This window comes from Filicampus tigris, chromosome 7, assembly GCF_054856515.1.
Source record: "Filicampus tigris isolate MCC_2025a chromosome 7, RoL_Ftig_1.0, whole genome shotgun sequence".
Classification (NCBI taxonomy): domain Eukaryota; kingdom Metazoa; phylum Chordata; class Actinopteri; order Syngnathiformes; family Syngnathidae; genus Filicampus; species Filicampus tigris.
The window spans coordinates 7321290-7343126 of NC_141223.1; the positions used below are offsets into that span (position 1 = coordinate 7321290).

General features: G+C 41.0%; 2 protein-coding genes across 3 annotated transcripts in view; both read right to left on the minus strand.

Moving 5' to 3' along the window:
* On the minus strand, positions 1–19109 carry pid1 (phosphotyrosine interaction domain containing 1). Of its 2 annotated transcripts, XM_086036840.1 has the most exons (5): positions 19017–19109; positions 18225–18314; positions 17994–18178; positions 9749–9895; positions 1–2364 (listed from the first exon to the last, which is right to left on the minus strand). In XM_086036840.1, exons 3-5 carry the CDS (start codon positions 18021–18023, stop codon positions 1864–1866), a joined length of 678 nt encoding a protein of 225 aa, XP_085892966.1. In that variant the 5' UTR covers positions 18024–18178; positions 18225–18314; positions 19017–19109; the 3' UTR covers positions 1–1863. The 2 variants fall into 2 exon arrangements, with proteins under 2 accessions (XP_085892966.1, XP_085892965.1); XM_086036839.1 differs by having other exon boundaries at positions 17994–18314.
* A 998-nt stretch (positions 19110–20107) lies between these two features.
* dner (delta/notch-like EGF repeat containing) overlaps positions 20108–21837 on the minus strand; it is a 33344-nt gene continuing 31614 nt past the window's right edge. Inside the window, exon 14 of the mRNA XM_086036089.1 lies at positions 20108–21146. Within this exon, the coding sequence (XP_085892215.1) occupies positions 21035–21146 (112 nt within the window). The 3' untranslated portion in view covers positions 20108–21034. The remainder of the gene's footprint in view (positions 21147–21837) is intronic.

Consider the following 21837-nt stretch of genomic DNA (forward strand, 5'->3'; position numbering starts at 1 on the left):
TGGTCTTTGTAAATGCTTTATACGCAACTGTTTCTTGATCTTTGCAGACACTGTATAGAAAACACTTGTAACATTTGTCAAACATTTAAAGCAAGTCGGAGCTTTCAAACAGACATGACTAATCTAGTTTTCTCCCCTTTGAACATGCACACATCTCTTCCAACCATTCAAACTCATTCAACACTGACAAACATTCGCAAACGCACCCACACACACACACCACTTGTATCAGGCTCTCCACTTACGATTCACAGTTGGATTTATAACACTGTTTCTGTATCGTACGATATTTCTCAGCTTTTTTTTTTTTATTTAAAATATTTATCAACATTTATGCTGTAATATTTGAAAAGTGATACATACATTTTATTTACATAGGCTTATTAAGTGGGAGCCCAATGCAATGTGCATGTACATACATTATGTAGAATTAGATGTATGGCTGAGTGTGTGCACGTTAGCCTTGATTCACCCAACCGTTTGTAAGAGCCTCATTTTAGCCAGGCCCGGTTTCCACGCTACTCGTGTGGCCTGTGTACCAACACTGTTGTCATTCTGTTGGAATCCATGGTGGGAGGACCAAATCCACTGATCTTCTGTTCAATACAGTCCCATCAGAGTAGCAGAGAGGTCTAATGATTCTCAGTACTGCAGATGGGTAGCTTTAAACAGGCTTGCTGTCTTTTGTCGCTCCCTCAGAACTACTACGATGGCAGAAAGAAATTGTCGGGAAGCGAGGTGGCCGCGGATGGTGTGAAGCAGCATTCGTGGCCGTTCGGACGATTCAAACATTCAAAGGCCAGGAGATCAGAGCCGTTATCTCTGAGGGCTCGCTGGTTGCATGGTCACACTCATACAGGGCCACAATTGGTCACAGTACCTTGCTTGCTTGAGTGCCTGTTGAAAATCCTCACCTCAATCTGTTTACGCAGTATCCTTTTAGCTTCTACTCCTGCGTCTATCTTTTTCTACTTTACACAGGCTACGAGCACTTGTGTAGTTTACACAATCGTCCCTAACCACAGAAAATGAAACAAAATAAGTGGCCGCACACGCTCAGCCAGACGTACTAATCGGGTCCTAGACAAAACAAATGTTGGTGAAGTTGAGGCACATAATCTGACAGGCACTGTTAAGCCTGAATTTTGGTATGTTTGAAACAAAAATCAGACAAGGATGATTAACAAAAATGCTATCGGCACAATCAGAACATGTGAAACATCGACATAGTGTATGTTTCTATAGATGTCCTACATGTACTGGCATACCTAAGTACCATATGAGTTGATACCTGTAGTTTGGGGAGGCGGAAGAATGTACCATGAAGATGATATGGTGAACCTACAGAGTACCCTTGTTTGCTTTTACTAAAGATGAAAGCATTGTAGCCATTACGCAAGCACAAAATCAATGCGCGCCAACAGTTTCATAAACTCTGGATTGGGGCCCAAAATAGTCAAGAAGCCTGGGTCCCTACAATGTCATAATGGGCTTTCTTGAGACGGAGTCTGAACATCAGGCATTGCAGTTTGTGGTTCCATTGATAGAAAAGCTTTAATAACCACAGATACACCTGTGCCGGGTGCAGGATGACCCTTGTGGAAAATGGGAATGCTAATATCTGGCCAATCTCTTTAGGGTGACTTCACCGACAAAGACCCAAAGGGGTCTTTTTTTAAAAAATTTTTATGGACTATAAATCTTTAAAGTATTATTATAGCAGTCGAGTTGATTCTTAGAGTCTGCTAATGGTCAGAGTGAAAGTAAAAGGGGAGAATGAGAGAGAGCAGCTAATCTGTCCATCCTTCCCTTCACCCCTTGTTTTGTAAGAATGGGGATCAGGAGTTTTCGATCAGCGTCAGTTCAACCGTCGTCTGGGGTCGAGTCTTCTGGAGTGGAAGAATCCTCAGCAAACTCATCTGAAGAGCCACTCTTGTGGATGCGCCCATCGCAGCGCATGCTATGGAAAGTCTTGCGGAAGGCCTCCATCATGGAGTGCGCCAGCTTCTTGGCCTCCAGCTTGCTCTCGCACTCCACAGCGTGGCAGTCCATCTGGAAGGTCAGGTCGTCGTTGATCTCACGGTAGATCCACGCAAATACGTTGGGCCGGACGCTGTGATCGGCTGTGCAATATGCGATCCGCGCCACCTGGTAGGTGTCCATGGTTACCGAGGCCTCGCCGTGCCCATCCAGGTGGTGGAGACGTACCTGGAAGGGCCGTATCTCCAGTAGAGAGTTGCCTGGGGGGCACGTGCCCTGCTGCTGAGCGAGAGCGCGATGCTCCACCAGACCGACCACCGCTGACTCTGTGCAGCCGGACAAGAAGTCGGTCCCGGAAATAGTCACCTTCCCCAGGTAGGTCACCTGCAGGAAATGCTGCATTAATAAGGTGAATCATTTCCAAGAAGACGACAGATTTGCTATTTTTGAAACCAAGTATACCTCAGGTTTATTCAATTTTATTTCATCAAGTGGTTGCGCGAAATAAAATCATCTGGATCCAGGTGCATTTTTTAAGTAGACTATACATCTACTTGTGTAAATTCAACACAACATTTTTTTTTCAGTGCAGACAGCTTGGGAGGCTTGGCACACATTAAAACTGCTGCAAGTCACCATAAGCTGTTTGGAATGTTGGAAACATAAATCGGTCACGAAACATAAGGAATCAATCAACTTGAGGTTAATTAACTTAAAATACGAAAATCCCTTTATTGTATGGCGATTAAAAAAAACGGTCTTTGGTAAGAGTGCAGAGACATTGAAGGCTGTTTGCACGGTATTTTGCTCAACAGCGGCGGAAACGGCCTCCGCAGAGCAACATGAAAAACAACATAGCATGCCAGGACCGCGACAGACTGAGGAGATTGAGATGGATAAGATGTGAAGTTCTTCACACAGTTCTTGATGGGAACTCAGCCAGTCTTAGAACAGCCCAGCAATAATGGCTCACTTGTGCCCTTTCGCTACACTACTCTTTAGGGCTTTATAAAAATACACAGAGGAGGAGCTTTTGACCAGCCAAATACTCAAATAGTTTTCACTCCCGTCTGTGTTTATAATGGAACTCTCTCAAAATGTTATTACATTTAACACATTGCTGCAGATGATGTGAGCATATTCTGTCCTTAAAGGTTATGAACAGAATTGGTGACAAAGGGAAGCTTTGGCAGAGTCCATCCCTGACTGGAAACAAATCTGACTTACTGCCGGCAATGCGGACCAAACTCTGATACCGGTGGAAACAGCCTGTACTCGGGCGTCCGATACACCATACTCCCAAAGCACCCTTCACAATATCCCCCCGTGTACACGGTCAAATGTTTTCTCCAAGTTTACAAAACATCTAGACTGGTTGGGCGAACTCCCATGCACCCTCAAGGACCCTGCCGGGGGTGTAGACTTGGTCCACTGTTCCACTGCCTGGATGAAAAACACGCTGCTTCTGCTGAATCTGTGATTCGACAACCCGACGGACCCTCGTCTGCAACAACCCCGAATAGACCTTACCGGGACGCTGAGAAGTGTGATCCCTTTCTAGTTGGAACACACCATTCGCACACCATTTAGTAAACAACTAAACATGCAAAAAAATGACAATTCTACCTTCAAGGGGGGAAATGAAGATTAAAGAAGTGTGTGTGTGGATTATAAGTAGCTGCCTGTCAGTTTGTGTATGCATGATTTGAAAGTTGTACATCAAATATGAAAACTCAGGTATAATGTCTCACAATTGGTGAAAAACAATAATTTGCCTTATCGACACGCCAATGGATTTCTCACGGCCCATTGAAATTATAATGCTCTGCAGCTCTGATTCACAAATCGTGATGACACATCCAATGATCAAGTGAGCCAAAAAAAACATCAGACTTTAAATGGAGACTTCAGATTGAAATTAACAGCACCCATGCTAAGCGCCAAGGGTTGAAATTGGCCAGCAAAGCGGAGCTTTACAATATCACCGTAATTCCTTTGAAGGAAATATATGCGACACACTGCAAAGTGGTATGCACAGCATGTCAACACAATGATTCTGCACCTATTGTGTGCAAGTCTTTCCAAGAGTGAGCATGTCAGGAATTTTCAAAAAGAAGCAAAAGATTCAGAGTTGAAAACAACAGTCACTTCTGCTGGAGGAGTTTGTGTGAGTCAAACCACAAAGTCTGAAGCTGAACTGGAGCTTTCATGACACGTTCTGGCTACAATTGATACCCTAAATCCATCAGCAACCAGCACACATCTGCAGTCCTCCAAGTGATTGAAAACCAGGCAGGCGTCTTTAAATCATCTCAGAGAGCTACAAAGTCCTCCACTTTCTTTCAACTTTCCATGTGTTTCTCCTCTGTTGCCTCCTCTTCTTATAACTTTTCCCACTCTCTCTTTTATTAGTTCCTTTAGTTTACACCTCACTCCTCTCTCTCATCTCTCCTCCTTCACCTCATTTCTCATCACGTCCCCTCTATTGTTTTGCACTCCCTCATTCAGCTAATTGTTAACCTTTCGCAGCCAATCACGTATAAACATAGCAGGAAAAATACATTACTGCCTGTGCCGTGTTTTTATACTTATGATTTAAGGTCTGTTTCAACGCACCCTGTGAATATTGAATAAATTGATCCAACCAGCTATTTCACATTGAACATTGTGAATGGCATTCAAATTAAAACTAGAGTTAGGGTTTCAAAGTAGGGTTTTAAACTAGGATTTGGGTTCCAAATTGGGGTTTTGAACAAGGGTTAGGGTTTCAAATTTGGGTATTAAACTAGGGTGAGGATTTCAAAATAGGGTTTTAAACTAGGGTTAGGGTTTCAAAGTAGGGTTGGGGTTTCATATCTCGGTTTTAAACTGGAGTTAGGGTTTCAAAATATGGTTTTAAATTAGGGTTAGAGTTTCAAAGTAGGGTTTCAAATGAGCGTTAGGGTTTCAAATTTGGGTTTCAAAATAGGGATTTAAACTAGGGTTAGGGTTTCAAAGTAGGCTTAGGGTTTCACTATATGGTTTCAAACTTGGATCAGGGTTTCAAATTTGGGTATTAAACTTGTGCTAGTGTTTCAAATTTGGGTATTAAACCATGGTTTCAAAGGGTTAGGGTTAGGGAATACCCAATTATTCGATTTGAAATTTCAGGAAGCTATCCAAATACCAAAATATTCGACAGCTGCAGCCCTAAAAATACTCTACTATTTCTATCTAGCAGGCATAGCATAATAGATTTTCACATTTCCATGGACCATGTGAAGTCTGAGAAGAAGTAAATGTTTCTTTAGCAAAAATGAACTAAGGCGGTCCTGTCACACTCGGATGCAGGGAGGGAAGGGCACTGAGCGAAGGTTGTTATTTCAAGATGGGAAGTGAAGATGATGAGTACAGTAAATGCAAAGCATGACACAAGAAAGCAACGGATACACAGAGGGAGACAAAGCAAACATCCGCAGTCCTGTGAGCTGCCTGCTAGGAGGACAGACAGGAACAGTTTGGCCTTTTCACTTGAACGCTTTGTGGGTGTCTGCTGATATGTGCGCATGGGAGGTGCAGCACTGGGGCACAGCTGTTTCAGTTATCAATGGAGAAGGAACAGAGGAAATGATGGGGGGGGGGGGGAGTATGGGAAGCAATGTGGAGATATCTGACCCTGAAGAGAGGCTTGGGAACAGAGCAAAGGAGGGAAAAAGAGTAGAAGGACTGAGATGAGAAAAGAGCAGAGAGAGATTTTGAGGAAAACATATATAGGACCAGGTCTGGGAACATGATACGATATGAAGGACGTTTTAACACTGGCAATTTCCCCACAGTGGCCAGAGAAGAAACAACTATTTAGTATCAAGACAGTATCTGATATTTTATCACTATTATGTCATCATGTACGCACTTTTCCAAAAGGCAATGTGCAATGTAAACATGTTGAAAGTCTTGAAACACAAATGTGTTGGTGGACGCCTGAACAGCTGACAGCTTACACACATCCAAAATGGTTATGGTAATAAAAAGGCGCATGGTATGTTTTATATTTACTGAATCATAAGAAGAAAATATTTGTGTTCTTCCCATTGCCCAAAAGTGGTATAGTATGGACATTTAGAAAAGTATAATTTTTTATTTTTTGATAATGGAATAAATAGAAACATTTGAAATGCTGTTTTTTTTTTTATTAATTTTTTTGCTGACAGCAACTAGCATCATAGAGATGATGGTCAAGAAAAATGCAGAAAGCAACTACTGTACATGAAGACGAAATACCTGTAGACAAGACCAAATTGACACGTGTATACTATTTAAACAACCTAAACTACTAACTGACTATCTTAACAGAAAATTTCCATGACCGGTGTACGTGACTGTCAAAACACAAATGTTGCACTGTCACAGACTGAGGCTCTCTTGACATTTTCCCTCAGAAGGCCCCCGTGTCTGGATCCCCCCACATGACTGGGAATCCACGGCTTGGGAATGCAGCATTCCTGAGGAGGTTGTTAACATTCCTCCAAACTTATTGAATCAGCACAGCACAGCTGGCTCCACTTGCCAGGGCATGCGAAGATGGGGGAGCGGTGTGTGCGTGCGTGCGTGTGTGCGCACGTTGCATGGAGTTTGTGTGTAAAGAGCAAAACTTAGTCGGGGTGTTTTGGTTTCGGTCAAATCAGTCGTAGCCCAGTCTGAATGAAAGAAGCTTTTATATGTACATCTTAAATGCAAGCAGCTACAGAACAGGGAATCACTATATATTCCAGTCATACGTGTATGTAATTTGTACGTCTGTTATTAAGTTGACGCCTGACCGGGTACAGACAACATTTTACAATTAACTCCCACGCCATGTCCTCTACTGCTTACATTTCCTCCTGTTTGCGTCTTTCACATTCGTGGACAAATAGTCTGTTGCGGAATTGATTACACACTAACACAGAGGAAACCTAATGTCGCATTATGGCTATTATCATATCTGCAAGATATTGGGAGTTCTAGTTATCGCAGCCTCAAAAAAAACGTTTGTAAACTAATAACAGTGGTTTAAATTCAGCTGCTTGACAAGCAAATGGTGATGTGTCAAAACAAAATATTCAATACCCACCACTGGACTTTGTTTACGGTGTGTTGCTCCTTCATTGAAATAATTGACAGGTTATTTAGTGTCACGCTGGTTTGATGTCACACTATTTACAATGTGTAGCTGACACAGCTATCACATCTGGTCTACACATGGTGCAAACACCAACCAGATCAGGATTTAACATTCTGAATGGGCAACTAAACCAAACTTTCTCATGGAATAACTGGGCCTGCCATAGACTATTTTACTTGACACAGTGACAGAGATCCACTTGTTCAAAGAAATGAGGAAAAAGCTTTTTTGAGGTGTGACACAATGATGTGAAAATTGAACTAGTAGTTTTGAGGAATTCAATTCTGATCTGACAAATGTACAAAAGAAACTGAGAAAAACTGTGAGACCCAGAGTCAAGGGTAACGGAGTAAGGGAGTGTTCAAGAAATGATTAATTAAAATTAATCTCAGGCTGATGCAACTCCGGCGTAGCTGCAAAGCGAAAACGAGCACATTGTCCCAATGGATGTGAAGTGGACTGCTTTAACAGCACCAACCCAGGCAGGGAAATGAGAGGTGGCCTTTCATCCATGCTAGCTGTTAGCTTTGGCAATATGTCAGCAGTCCTCAGCCAGCCTTACTGTTTGCAAACTGAGACTGCGGGCGCGAAGGGAACTAAAGTGGAGGAGGGGGTGACTGAAGCCTAAGAGAGAATATAAAACATTGAGGATAATAAATGGTGTCATATTGTACTGTTGCATATAAAGTCAGCAGGGCGGATGGCAGTGAGAGCAAAGCCGCTATTGTTTCGTCGGTTTTCTCTCATTACAGCATTGAGGGGAAAATGTCTGGGAGTGGAGACACTCTGGCAGATGGGCAGACAGACAGGTTGTGAGTCAGACAGGATGTTACACCTGCCAGCAGATGGAGACAGTGAGGACTACCAGTTCACGTTTCAGGAGGTTTCGCTTTACAGATGGGAGAGATTACTTTTATGTGGCTGGTGCTCTGCTAAATAGTGGTAGTGGTATCCACGGCGATGTGGCTTGGCATCCTCTACAATGCTGGAAAGAGAAGTGAGCTAAGAGGCTACAAGTGGATGTTGGGATTCACACCAGGAAGAGAGGCCTATCAAGTCCAGCTATGTTCAGCCTTCACCTAGGTGACATGTCAATATTTATCTACTTTTGTGGCAATGAGTCAGCTGTGTGATACAATGTGCCCACTACCATGACTTTGCATCAACAGTTTGAATTGCTGAGTCATAAAACGACTGCTAATCAAAAACATTATTTAGATGTGGCACATTTGACAGATTACATCACTGAATAATGCTGAATAATGTTGAGCATTCAAAGTGCCAAATAATAATCTTGAACTGTTCCCCTTTTTATCCATCTCTGGAGGCGGCCATTTTGTCACATCTGTCCACTAAAAATAACATCACACACCCCCGGGGCTCAGGTACTGACCAAACACGGCTCAGCTTCAGAAAACAGGGCCACAAGGGTCCGTGATGTCACTTTCAGTCGACAGAAGTGACAAAATGGCCGCCCCCAGAGCTGGCTAAAAATGGGTGGATTCATTCTTATTCCACAAACGCAATACTTATTAGAATGCCTTGTTTTAACTAGTGGGCTTACATAGAACATATTCTTTTTATAAAAAAAGTTTGGGTTGACTTCCGCTTCAAGCTTAAAACTTACTCACTCAAAAATTGAGCAGACGCTACTCGATAGCGAATGTGGTTACCAAATTATAGGCCAAACTGGTTTAATAAAATGAGAGTTCAAAGAGTTCAAAGAATATTGAATGTCTTTTATTTCTTAAAGCGGAAGTCAACCCAAACATATTTATATATGAATATATATAAATATAAATATATTTATGATTATATATAAATATATATGAAAAGAATATGTTCCTAGCAGGCCCACTAGTTGAAACACGGTGTTCTGATTAATATTGAGTTCGTGGAATATAAATTAAGCAGCAAAATGCACTCGTTTTTAGCCATCTCCGGGGGCGGCCATTTTGTCTTCTGTTGACTGAAAATGACATCACAACTGCTCACAACGACCAATCACGGCTCAGATTCAGAAAACAGGTCAGCCGTACTTTTGTTTGGTAATCTAATCAAGATATTTTGTGAAGTCAAGACATCGAGAGAAGAGTTTCCATTGCATATATTGAGAAGATTTTTAAAAAATCAGTTTCTAATATTAAATATGAAGTAATATTTTTGCAGAGATTGAGAATTAAAAATCACAAAGACAGTCTGTGTGCATGCATAAGTGAGCGTTATCCATGGAAACGTGTGCCAATCAAGGGCTTTTCTACTGACTTTCACTTCATGTCCACATTTGAATTTAAGGAAGTCTGAGATTCTGTTGTTTGAACTCTCGTCTATTTTGGCCTCTGAATTGCTGTTTGTTTGTACACATTGTTGAGTCAGACTCACGTGTGTGCAACATTTTGTCCACCCAGCAAGAACGCACATTTCAACACCAAAGCATCTTAACTATCAGGCTGTAATAGTCAGGTACAGTAGCAGGTTCGGTAAAGCACATTGTGGAAATGAATAGAACTTGTGTATCCAGAAGAATAGTTGGATTATGACTGTCGTACAAAGTAATACTATTATAGAATTAGTATTCAGGGGAAAGACAGGATTTGGGGATTATAAGGGTTCATGTGATTGTACCTTGTATCCAGCATGGGTTTTGTTCTTGGTAAGTGGTGTGGTGGAGCAAAGTTCAATGGCCTCAGGCTCATGGAAGATCACCGTGGGCAACGGCTCCTTTCTCAGCGTCAGCACATTCAACTTGGTCTTCAGCATGCTCTGAAAGTGCTGAGGAGAAAGAGGAGGAAGCTTAAGGTTATTTACAAACTTTCAGTGGAGACCAGACTGTCTGTCTGTTTGCTCCCCCAACTTGAGGCCAAATAAACATAGCTTCCATAACACAGTTGAGTCCGTTACATGGGTTAAAAACTTCAAGCTGAAATGTTCACGGACGGGAATCCAGAGGCCAAATCATCGGATCGAAAACAACCTTTTTGTTTCCTCCGGTGATAAGGCCAACAGGAAAATGGTCCTGACAATAGACCTAAAAACGATGGATAATCTGTATACATCAGAGGTGGGCATTTGACTTAAAAATTTGCTGGTCCGTCATTCATCATGCGTCAGCAGCCAGGGTACCCGTCCATCATCCGTCAATTCTGAATGAATTAATGTTTTTACGCTAGTGGTAGTTTGTCGAAGTTGGTAGTCGAAAAACGCTAACTGAAGCCCGTTTAAAATTATAGACGGACCATCATATAGGCGATTACTATCTGGTCCGACAAAATGGCCAATAAACGAATAGCAGAATGTTACCCCGCCTGTAGGTGGAAGGCGATAAACGGACAGTGAATTTTTGATAAAATGCCCAGTTTTGAATATTTGTATTCATCTGCTGCACTGGGAATTGTGTTTAGCACCTTTACCACCTCATAACAAATATAATATCCTGCAAGCACTACTGGGGCTATAGCTACGTTCATTGCGCGAGGACTTTATTGAGAAAAGAAAACAAAAAGGTTTGCATGTCATAACGGCGGTATATAAGGCAAGAAAAAAGACGTGCAAGGAGCAGATGGAGAAAAAGGAGAAAAAAGTGGACAAGAGTTGTGAAAGTAAAGCCACATGTGTGTAAACGCTTGCTGACCTCCGCGTCAGCACTTTACAGCTTCCTGACAGCGGCTCACATTCCAGCGGTCGGGCTGGGCACCGAGCGAAGGCGGGAGAGCTTGCCCACCCCTTACCTGGAGCAAAAGGCATGAGTGGAGGGCCACTCTGAATTGTTTCCATATTATTTGACCGTTTTTAACTGTATTTCTCATCCTCTCGTCAAGTAATGACATTTATTGATTCTATTTTGGATTTAGACTTTGAGACAGCGGCAGACTCCATGATCAGACCAGTGGTGGACTGGTTGTGAGACAAGAGTCTTGTCTGCACGCTACAATACACAATGGCTGGCGTCACAAGGAAACCGCAGGAACCACAGCCAAGATTAGAAAACACAAAAGCTCTCTTTTGAGATTTACATTTCAGCAACTATTTTGTGTAATCTGAATTCGTTTCAGGTGCCTAATCCACACTGATCAACGTGTCGGTGGGAAACAAAAATGTGAGGCCTAAAGTAACTTACTCAACACTATATATCCCTGAGGAAATATAATGGGAGGAACTTAAAAATATTTCACAACTCTGAAGTATAATGGTGGCGAAAACTCTCTGGGCTCTCTCTGGTCCTCCATCCATACATGAATTTATAATTAGGCTGTTTTGCAATTCGGAAACGTACCCAACATTTACAGATCCCATTCAACTTGCTAGTTTAATGGGAAAGCGAGTCTGAATAGCAATGAAGCTATCCAAACTGCTACAGAATGACCAAACACAGTCAGTATAAGATTATCAATTTGAAGATCCATCTGTCAAAGCATCCAAATATGGTTATTTATAATTCATTCATTATTATTGTGATTTATTCATTTCTAATTTTACCAAAAATATTTAGAAAAACTAATAACTAGAACCTGTACTGCCATCTGCTGTCATCTGAAATTGACATCAAAGTGCTTAATCCATAGTCCACAAACGCAATATTAATTAAAATACAGCGTTTAGACTAGTTGGGGCACATATCTGAACATATCACTGCAAAGTATTTTTTTAATAGACTTCCACTTTAAAATGGCACCACAGAATCATAGTGAAGTGAAATGAGAGAGCCCATTTGAATGAATAATACCAAATTTATGTATTATTTATTGTAAATGATTTAGGCATCTTTCAAGTTTAGCCATCAAACATTGACAAATGGTTGAGCACATCAAATATCATGTCTGACATAACTGATGTAAATGATATTTGACTTTTCACACTGACTAACTGTTGCCTATTCCATGTGAATGTGAATCTTTGGAACTCTGAAATATTAATCCAGGCTTTGAAGTGCCAAACGATGTGCACTTCCAAATCATTCAGTCATTCATATTTTATGACTACGCAGGCGCCTATATTTTACTTATCCTCTAAACAGCTAATAAGTTACACCCCACGCTATTTGGCTAATAATACTTTTTTTCAAAACTAACAAACAAGCTCGTGCTGTGAGACTTCTCTAACTAGAGAAATCCAAGAGTCAACAATACACGCATTATTTAAAATATGTCTAATGTAGGAATACTGTACATACTAATAAAGGAAATTGGTCAGCTAAAATGCGTGCACTTAAAGCTGATTAAATTATTCAAAGAAGGAACAGGCATGCAGTCTATGAAGAGTGTCTAGTTCGCCCTCCTGCAGTGATGACTTTAACAGGTAACAGATGGTAAGTTTATCTTTTATCCCCCGAAGGGAACAGTACAGGAAAGAGTTTCACAGGTCAACCTGAAGGTATGGAAGAGTGGTGTTGTAACCCTCCGCTACCAAAAATGACTGAATATGTTGTAATCACTGTTCAAAAACGGTTTTGCTAAACCTAGTGGTCCCACGTCTCATGAGAATATAAAACAATATGGTTGTTTTTAGCTGATTCATGTTAAAGGTGTCTTTTTACAATAGTTACATATTAATATCACACACTTTCACTGATACTAAATCCTCGCTGCGTTTGTCTATAAAAGTCAATGAGATACCCACGGGCACCACACGGGCCTGTTCCAAAACAGCTGTTTTGGTTTTCTAGAAATGTTGTACAAGTAATCATTTGAGAATGTAAACACTGGTGTAGATTTATAGAAGTAACGTGTTGCATATTGATATTTATCTGTTTCCTAATTATTCGGAGAGATCATGAATATGATCAGTTTAATAATAACCGCATTAAAGGTGATCCCTGCCGTCCTTTGCATGGGAGAAATCGACAGTGCCATAATCTAATCTGTCCCTCTGTGCATTTACATGTCCAATTGACAGTTTACAAGGGGAAAATAGCTTGGAAACTGCGGGAGATCAACTGTATCCTGGTTCTGGCATCATCGGAGGCTCGTCATTTTGTCAGGGAAAAGTGCTGGATGTAATGAAAGTAACCACATCTCAGCAAAAGCGTGACTTATTAACATAACAAATCTTTGGAGCAAACTAAAATCCCAATGAACCTTGTGAACTACCCTACAGCAGACCAGAAGCAGAAACACATTTTTTATGTTGACTGTGACTGTAAACTGTAACAAGGAAGCGGAGACAGCGCTGTGCCAGTGCTGCCGAGCAACATACCAATAGCTGACCTTAAAATTACATTTTAAGCAGAGCGCCTTATTATTTTATACTGAGACAAGACCGCGATGATATCAAGGCACTTTTAATACCGCAATACTGTGATATTGTGAAGATTGTGCGTTTGTGGAATAAGAGTTAATCCGCCCGTTTTTAGCCACCGCCGAGGGGCGTCCATTTTGTTACTTCTGTCGACTGAAAATGACATCACAACTACTCAGGGATCAGGTAACGACCAATCACGGCTCAGCTTCAGAAAACCGGTCAGCCGTGATTGCTCGTTCCCTGAGCAGTTGTGATGTCATTTTCAGTCGACAGAAGTGACAAAATGGACGCCCCCCGGTGGTGGCTAAAAACGGGCGGATTAACTCTTATTCCACAAACGCAATATTTACCAGAATGCCTTGTTTCAACTAGTGGACTTGCGTAGAACATATTCTGGAAAAAAATATGTTTGGGTTGACTTGAAAAAAAGTTAACTACACCAGTGGGAACAAGTCAAAATGTTCTGTTTCCTAGTTTTTTAATACGACGACGGGGTGCTTCGATTTGGGAGTGTAAAATACACAAATACAATACGCAAAACGAGTGAGTGGTGTCAGTCACAAGACAAGTACACTCATTTGCAGTGTGGAGTTTGCATGTTCTCCCTGTGCTTACGTGTTTGTTTTTTTCAAAACTATGTTAGGTTAATTGAAGACTCTAAATCGTCCTTTGGTGTGTGAATGTAAACGTCAACTGTTTGTTTCTCTACATGTCTACAACTGGCTGGTGACCAGTCCAGGATTTACTCCAACGCTGGCCTGACGTTCGATGGGATAGGCACCAGCACACCTGTGACACTAGTGAGGATAAGCAGTAGGCTATAAAAGATGGATGGATGGATAACTGAATCCGCCGCCATGCTTACTGTGTGTCTAGTGAGTAGCACAACAAAAGGGTGCCGAAAAGTGCTCCAGAACAGATTGTTTTTAGTACCGTTTAACAATGAGACTTCAACACCACACATAACAACAACTTGCACTGGTTAAGTTTCATCCTTCCAGTTTTGTTACGTTTGCAAATATTATGTCATACCGCACAGTATTGAAGGCGCGGAGTAAAAGCTCTGACCAAAACCTTTAACTGAAGGTTCTTCTTTCTGATTCATCATCATGTGGAGAAAATTAGAGATGGATTACTGGCAATGACAGACACGTCGCCAGTGGCCCAATGTGAAAATATGTTTTTATTTAAAGGGAAACTGCCGTTGCATGTGTATAGTTAGTCGCGTCCCATTTTATGATCGTTTCAAATCGCTTTCATCAAAACTACAACATCCACAATTGATGGGCAAATAAAGACAAAGAAGCGCGCACAAATGCAGGCATGGGTAACAATAGGAACCGGTCACGTATTTCGGAAAAGTCAAGTCCACGGGTTTTCTTCAGCAAATGCCTCTTTGTCAAGTGCCACACGTAGTTAAGTGTCAAAACGTGGAAACCGAGGCTAAAGAAAGAGCTGCTGACACAGGAAAAGACATACTTGCACGCCAAAGGGATTTTCAAAAAAGAACATTGTCTGTGTGTTTGTTTGAGTGTGCACTTGTGCCAATAGCAGTCAGTGGAGGTTAGCAGGAGGTTGATGAGAAGAAAGAAAGACGCAAAGAAATCAAAAGACAAAAAGAGACCTGAGGGAAATGCAAAAGATTCATGTAAACATGCCGAATTTCATTTTTGCTGTAAGAGCTTTCTGTCTTTTCTCAGAAACTCTTGCCACAACCTGTATCTCCTTTACCCCGGCTGCTGCCATCTATCGCTTCTTCTTGCCTAAACATGAGACTCTTATGCAGCAAGACATCAGGTGTTGCCATGGCAACAGAGGATCCACCATGCCATGGCCGATGAAAACAAGAAAAAAGACAAAAATGTAAATACAATAAAATCGAGGCCAAGCAGCTGTTTGCTGGCGCTGCAGAAATCCGCAACCCTGACTCAACTGACGTGAAGGACAGCAATGTAAAGAGGTCCGTCGCTATGGTTACGCAGCAGGCGAGAGACTTCTACTGCACTTAGTTGTAATGCGGCTCTAATGGTTCTTCCCTTCTTTTGATGCTGTTAATTAGAAATATAACTTCCTATTTATCACTGCCACTCTTGTATAGGCATGTTTTAGACAGGCCGTCACAATGACTGAATCTGCGGTAGTTCCTCAAATAGTCCAGAAAATTTGAAGAGCCATTTTTAAAAATGCTATGAATTCAAATTTGGATTATTCTGGGGGGAATGGCATTTTTGCTGGGACCTGCATACCTTTTAAACATTAATTTCATCATGTTACAAAAAAAACGTTGATTCAGTCTGACAGTGTTCCATAGCTGACATATACCACAATGTGGTTGATTATAAAAACGTGTTTGTATTTTTTCATAATAAATCCAACAATTCATTTGTTTTTGTTTTTCATTTTGACTTAAGAACATACAGAGGTTGTTTGCCAAACCACTTGATCAAAACACATTGCATAATGAGTTTAGTCAAGTCGCCATCATTTTATTGAGTGCTCACTCTTGTTTCTACAAACTCGTTTCCTACTCAAATTGACTGGGTAAAAGAGAACACAGCGGGACAATACCATAACAAGCTAAGGCGTGGTGTGGAGGTGTGGCCTTTATTTTATGTGCCAGACAAATAGTTGGTGCACAAAATTTTGTGAGATGGGAGGCGTGCTCTATCGTAGGTCTCCTTCATACTTTCACATTTTCTGTGAGTCATGTAGGTAAAAATAAAAATGGATTTAATCCCGTGACGTCATTCGTACGAAACACTTTAAAATCAATCATCTTTCCCCATCGAAATAAATAATATAAATACAGACAAAGAGACACACATGAAGAGTTTCACACCCGACTCAGTAAGATACAGTGATATTGGTCGTTTTTTACAGATGATAAAGAATACGTGCCTTTGACTATACAGCAGTTATATTGTTTGTCTGTATGTTTCGCTGGATCGTTTGTGTTCAAAGATCCTTAGTTAAAGGGTTAAAACAATGCAACTATTGATTATATATATATATATATTATCCAATTATGGCTTTTGCATTGTGTGTTTGCATTAAGCTAGCGTGCATTCAAAGTGATGTGGTTGTTTTAAATACACAACTTATAATTTGCTTTGTTTTATACTTAGTTTGACAGTAAACCTCAACTGGGAGTGGCAATAAACAGCTTGAAACCTCTTTTATAAATAACCACTCACTATCTGTCAAACAGCTGCTTGTTGTGAAGTGACTTCATTGAGTTTTCTGCCACCATCTATAGCACTCGTATCTCAAATTTTTGCAAAAAGAGCTTGTATCTCGAGCAACTCGTAAATCTGGTCACTTTTTAGTCAAGGCAGCTCTGGAAAAAAAAAAGCACTAGACCTTTATTGGTATTTTGACCGTTATTATTATTATTATTATTAGTAGTAGTAGTAGTAGTAGCAGTAGTAGTAGTCGTAGTAGTAGTATATGCAAATAGATGCTCTAAATGGCAATATTTGTAATTAGACTATGAGATTTACGTTGCTGGTGAGAATGGTGGTGATAGAATAAAACATAAATTGTTCATTTTACTCAAACATGTACCTTTAAATGGCAAAATCTGTGAAAGTAAATTTTTGCAGTTGGCTCTTTTTTTTCAGTTGTAGCAATACTAGTATTCAAAATAGCTTCAGTCAGTGTCTTTAAAAATGATGATTTCATCTAAACATGGCGTACCGCAACAATATAGCTTATAGCGAAGTTATAGAACTTTATCCACTGGATGATTCGTAAGAGAATGCGGTTGCTAGGCGACGTATGTCTCGCTGGTTGTGTAACTACTTGGAGCGCCTATATAGTCATAAATTTAGGGAGATGAGTGTCGATGTGCGTAATGGTGTAATTTACAGCGGCCACATAGTGCAGCTCATCCTGGAATACAAAAATAACGGAACTCGTAATAATTCGTCATTCTATCTTGTTGACGTCTGGGCAGAAGAGAGGATTGTGCAAGTTCACTTGGCAGCCATGCTGTCCACAGGCAGGCGCACATCTGGAGAGCATTATGTCTGCAGGAGACTCGAAGAAAGGCCCCCGCTTATCAAACTACGTGTCATTAACGAGCATTTTTGACATTTCCAAACAGGCACCTCGCTGCCATTTCACACAGGAAGAGAAAAACAAACCAAACATCCTGGCGTTTTGAGGGTGGAATGGAAGGCCCGTGTTTGCACACTTGAGGTTAACGTTCATTTGAGGGGGGGATTTGGGACCGATGTCACTATTTTGGGCATTAGTGAAACGTTTGTCTTGGGTGGCGGGGGGTATAAAACGACCACTGTGGGTTGTGGGTAAAATATGCGCACACTTGACGTACTGTGAATAGCACGTAAACGTACCACCAAATACAAAGCGGCGTAGAAGCGGCGAGTGGGAAAATTGGTCATGATTTTGCATCTCATTTCAAACGTTTAAAGGATGACTGTCGATATTCATTCGTATGTTGAGTCATTCAAAAACATCTGTATCAAGTCAAAGTGCATCAAGTCTCTCCAGCAGGACGAAACCAGCGTACACATACATCACAGTGGGTATCCGCCTACGTAAAAAGACAGCACAATCTTGAATTTACGGCTGTCTACAGTAAACGCAATCGCCGGCCGTCGTTTCCTACCTGCAGTCGCTCCGACGCTGGTTGCCACATATTAGCAGTGTGAAAGGGTCTCCGTCCTGACGACAGCTTGTACTCTGGTCGTAGTCCGGTTCACATCTGTTCGCTGTCGCGGTTCGCCTCTCTGCCCTCCTTCAGCCTGGACCAGTCGGCGACCAACGCGGTGTTGCTCCGCCTGGTGACAGTTACTTTTTTTACCAGCAGGTGGCGGTCGCCGCTCGTCTGTCGCGTTACCTCAAAAGTGCTGCGTTCACAGACGAACGAAAATTACTGACTTCCTTACGGTGTCAGGCTGAATCCCTACTGCACTGTAGTTTTCTATACCTGTTTGTCAGGGGTGAGAAGTAACGGAATACAAACAGTTACTGTACGTAAATTATACAATTACAATACAATGTATGCACTTTACTGGGGTGTATATTTTCCTGAAAACATTTTACTCGTACTTCCTAGATTTGAAAACGTGAGGTATATCTTCATCTTCTTTATTTCTACCCCTTACTTGATCAAAATAGACCCATTCAACATGCACCAATTCTCTCATTTAAGAGAATTGTTTGTTGTTGTCAGCTCCAAAATACTTTACGTGACGAATATGGGTTGTGTCTTGTGTGTGCCAGTCTAAAAAGCACAAGCTTCTAGCGTTAAAAACACATACATATGGTGTATTTTGTGCTGTATAAGCATTCGGGGGTTAGTCAGTCAGAAAATGTTTTGATAACGCATCAAGTGCTGTTGGGTTTTTTGCCTTCTAAGTGCAACCACTGTGCAAGTTCATAAAATTGTAAATAACTGACAACAATGTAGTTACTTTTGTACTTAACTATATTACAGAGCCTGTGCTACTTTATTCTTACTAAATAAATGACTTGAATCAGTACTTCGACTTTTACCAGCAACTTTTCGTTTCAAACACATATCTGTACTTGTAATTCAGTATTGAGCGAGAGTACTTTTTTGTGCTAAATACTTAGGTTAAAGTGGAAGTCAACCCCAAACCTTTCATTACAATAGAAGAAGACTCACATATCTGCAAAAACTAGTTGCCATTTCACGTTTGTCCACAGGCACTGGGGTTCCCATTCCCGTACCAGGAGTTCAATCCAGACTGCATGGGTGAAAACCACGTATGGCTCCAGGATTTTTTTTTTCTCTCACGGTGCTAAAAGGAGGCTTGAGTGTTACTTGGGGGGGGGGGGGGGGGGAAAGTAGTTCATCAATCTATTTTAAAATATCAAATAAAATGCTGTTGGTTCCAAAATGGGGCTAGAGCGCTAGAATCCAAACCACTTATTTTCACTTGTATTGATTGTGGCTATTAGCCTTTACGGACATTTTGACAAACTCACATCATCTGGTTACATATAGTACTAAAGTTAGTGGTAAAGAGGTGAATCTCTTTACGCATGTTGCTAACTTGTTGGTCAAAGGACAGAAAATATTTGACCAATGGACTGTTCGCCACATCTGCTGGGTTTGTTTGCAGCTTTTTCTGCTGACTCAAAATTAAACCTACACAAACGAGTTTGTAAAAATGAACAACACTAATGCTGCTTATAGATTTTCATCATTTCTACATTTTGTGGATGCACCAAATGTCAACTAAAAAAATCAAGACCACATAGAGTATTTATTTGAATCTTCTCGAAATGTGGCCCGACTCACACAACACATGCAATAGGCCAAGTCCAAGGCCATTGACAGGGCCTCTGACTCTGATAATAAGCCAAGGTCAAACCGGCCAATAACATGCTGCAGTGTTGTGTGGAAACATAATAGTTTGTAGGTGTCTTGTGTGATGTGTGTGAAGCAGCAGTCTGTCTGTGTTGAGAGCTGTTTACGCAGGAAACATCTGGATCAAGCCTGAGGTCGCTGAGGCTGTTCACATTACTAACACTCCATAAAAGGTCTTTCCCACAGCCGACTGTTGAGTCTGGTTTGTATGACCTTGTTACGTAGCAGAGAGACGTTCACTACGGCTAATTTCATATTCACATTAACCAGTAGCCTTCTCCTCACGTGTACAAAATGAAACCGCAAAGTTTGTTTGCAAAATGCTTCAGTGAATGTAAAAACTTGCTTTTGTTTGAGTGTGCCGAGTGACTCAAGACATCAGGTTTGACGAACATGGTTCACTTTAATCTTTACATTATATAACATAGGGAATATAATTAATAAGTGTTTAATGCACATCTACGGGTCATTTCAGCAGAAGAAACTAAACTGTGCAATCAATACGCGGTGTGAGTTTGTGTTCTATAACAGAAACAGGTACAGTACACTGAATAAATTGTGCAGTTACAATCATACCAACCGTCTACCCTACAGTTCACTAACGTACACGCAGCAGGATGGTTGGATCACAGTAGTCTAGCAGATGCACATTCTTGACAATTAATACGCCAGTGAGAAACTTGCACGTAAGGAACAAAGACAATAGATATTACTAAAAGAAACAAAAATCTCCCTTAAATCTGTAATATTCTTACACATGTATGTATTCGCCTATAACAACCACAAAAGAATATTTGGCACAATCTTTATAGAGTAATACATCGGCGGGGGAAAACAGCAATGAAAGGAGGGAGCTCCCAAATCTTACAGAGATGAACAACAAATCTAAGCATGCATGAAAGTAAGGCAACCTACTGCAGAATTGACTTTAGATATAAAAATATTCAGCATATGCAGTGAAATCTATTTCCTGCAACAACCCGGCTGACTGTTGTCAGGTTTGTGGCGCTGCTGAGTTGCAGGCCCGGACAGCCGACAGACAGAAAGAGAGTTGTGTGCAGACATCATTATTTTGTAGCAGAGGTTACTGGTACTGTTGGTCCTCATCAGTATACTGTGCCAGTGCTGCTCTTATGCTACAGTCAAGCCTTAGCGTGAACATTAACAGGAAAATAGATATATCAAATTCCAGAATTGTTCTTTTTAAACTATAGATTACATCATTGGGGATGTTTTTTCTCACATTTTACATTCAGATTGACTTTTCCTAAATAAGCCTGTGTGTATGTGTACGTGGGCGCACCGATGTTTTACAAATCCTTTGTTTTAATGAGGGTAACCAAAGGTTTGTCATCCGGACTGTAGTCTTCATAGCTGATTGGAGTGGCATCATACATGGCAGGCCGAGACTTCTTGCCAAATCTGCAGGAAAAAAAAAAAACATCAATATCGCGTCATCAGAGATAGTGTTGCCGTAGAGACCATCCACAGTTTAGGCTGGGATTGATGTGATACGGGCGCAAAAGGGTGTGTAACCTCACAGAGACCTCCGAAAAGTGATGTGGGTTTAGTCTTATTGTGAGTATGCATGTATGACTCCAATGTTTTTATTTATTTACTATTTTTATTTTTTTTTGTAATTACATCTGAGGTCGACCATGTGTTGGACCTTGGTGGTTCAAATGTTATCTACGAGTAATTAAAAAGGTAACTAGGTAATTGAATGCTTCAATTACAGTTCCTAGCTACATGGAGCCTCAAAGGGGAAGTCAACCCCCAAATTTTCTGTACAATAATGTGTTCTATGCACATCCATTAGTCTAAACACGACATTCTGATTAATATTGCATTTGTGAAATATGAGTTAAGCAGCAAAATCCACCTGTTTTTAGCCATCTCAGGAGGCGGACATTTTGTTACTTGCCGTCTACTGAAAATGACATCACAGTTGCTCAGGGCTCAGGTAACAACCAATCACGGCTCACCTGTTTTCTGAAACTGAGCCATGATTGGTTGTTACCTGAGCAACTGTGATGTCATTTTCAGTTGACAGCAAGTGACAAAATGGCCGCCCCACGAGATGGACAAAAACGGGTGGATTTTACTACTTAAC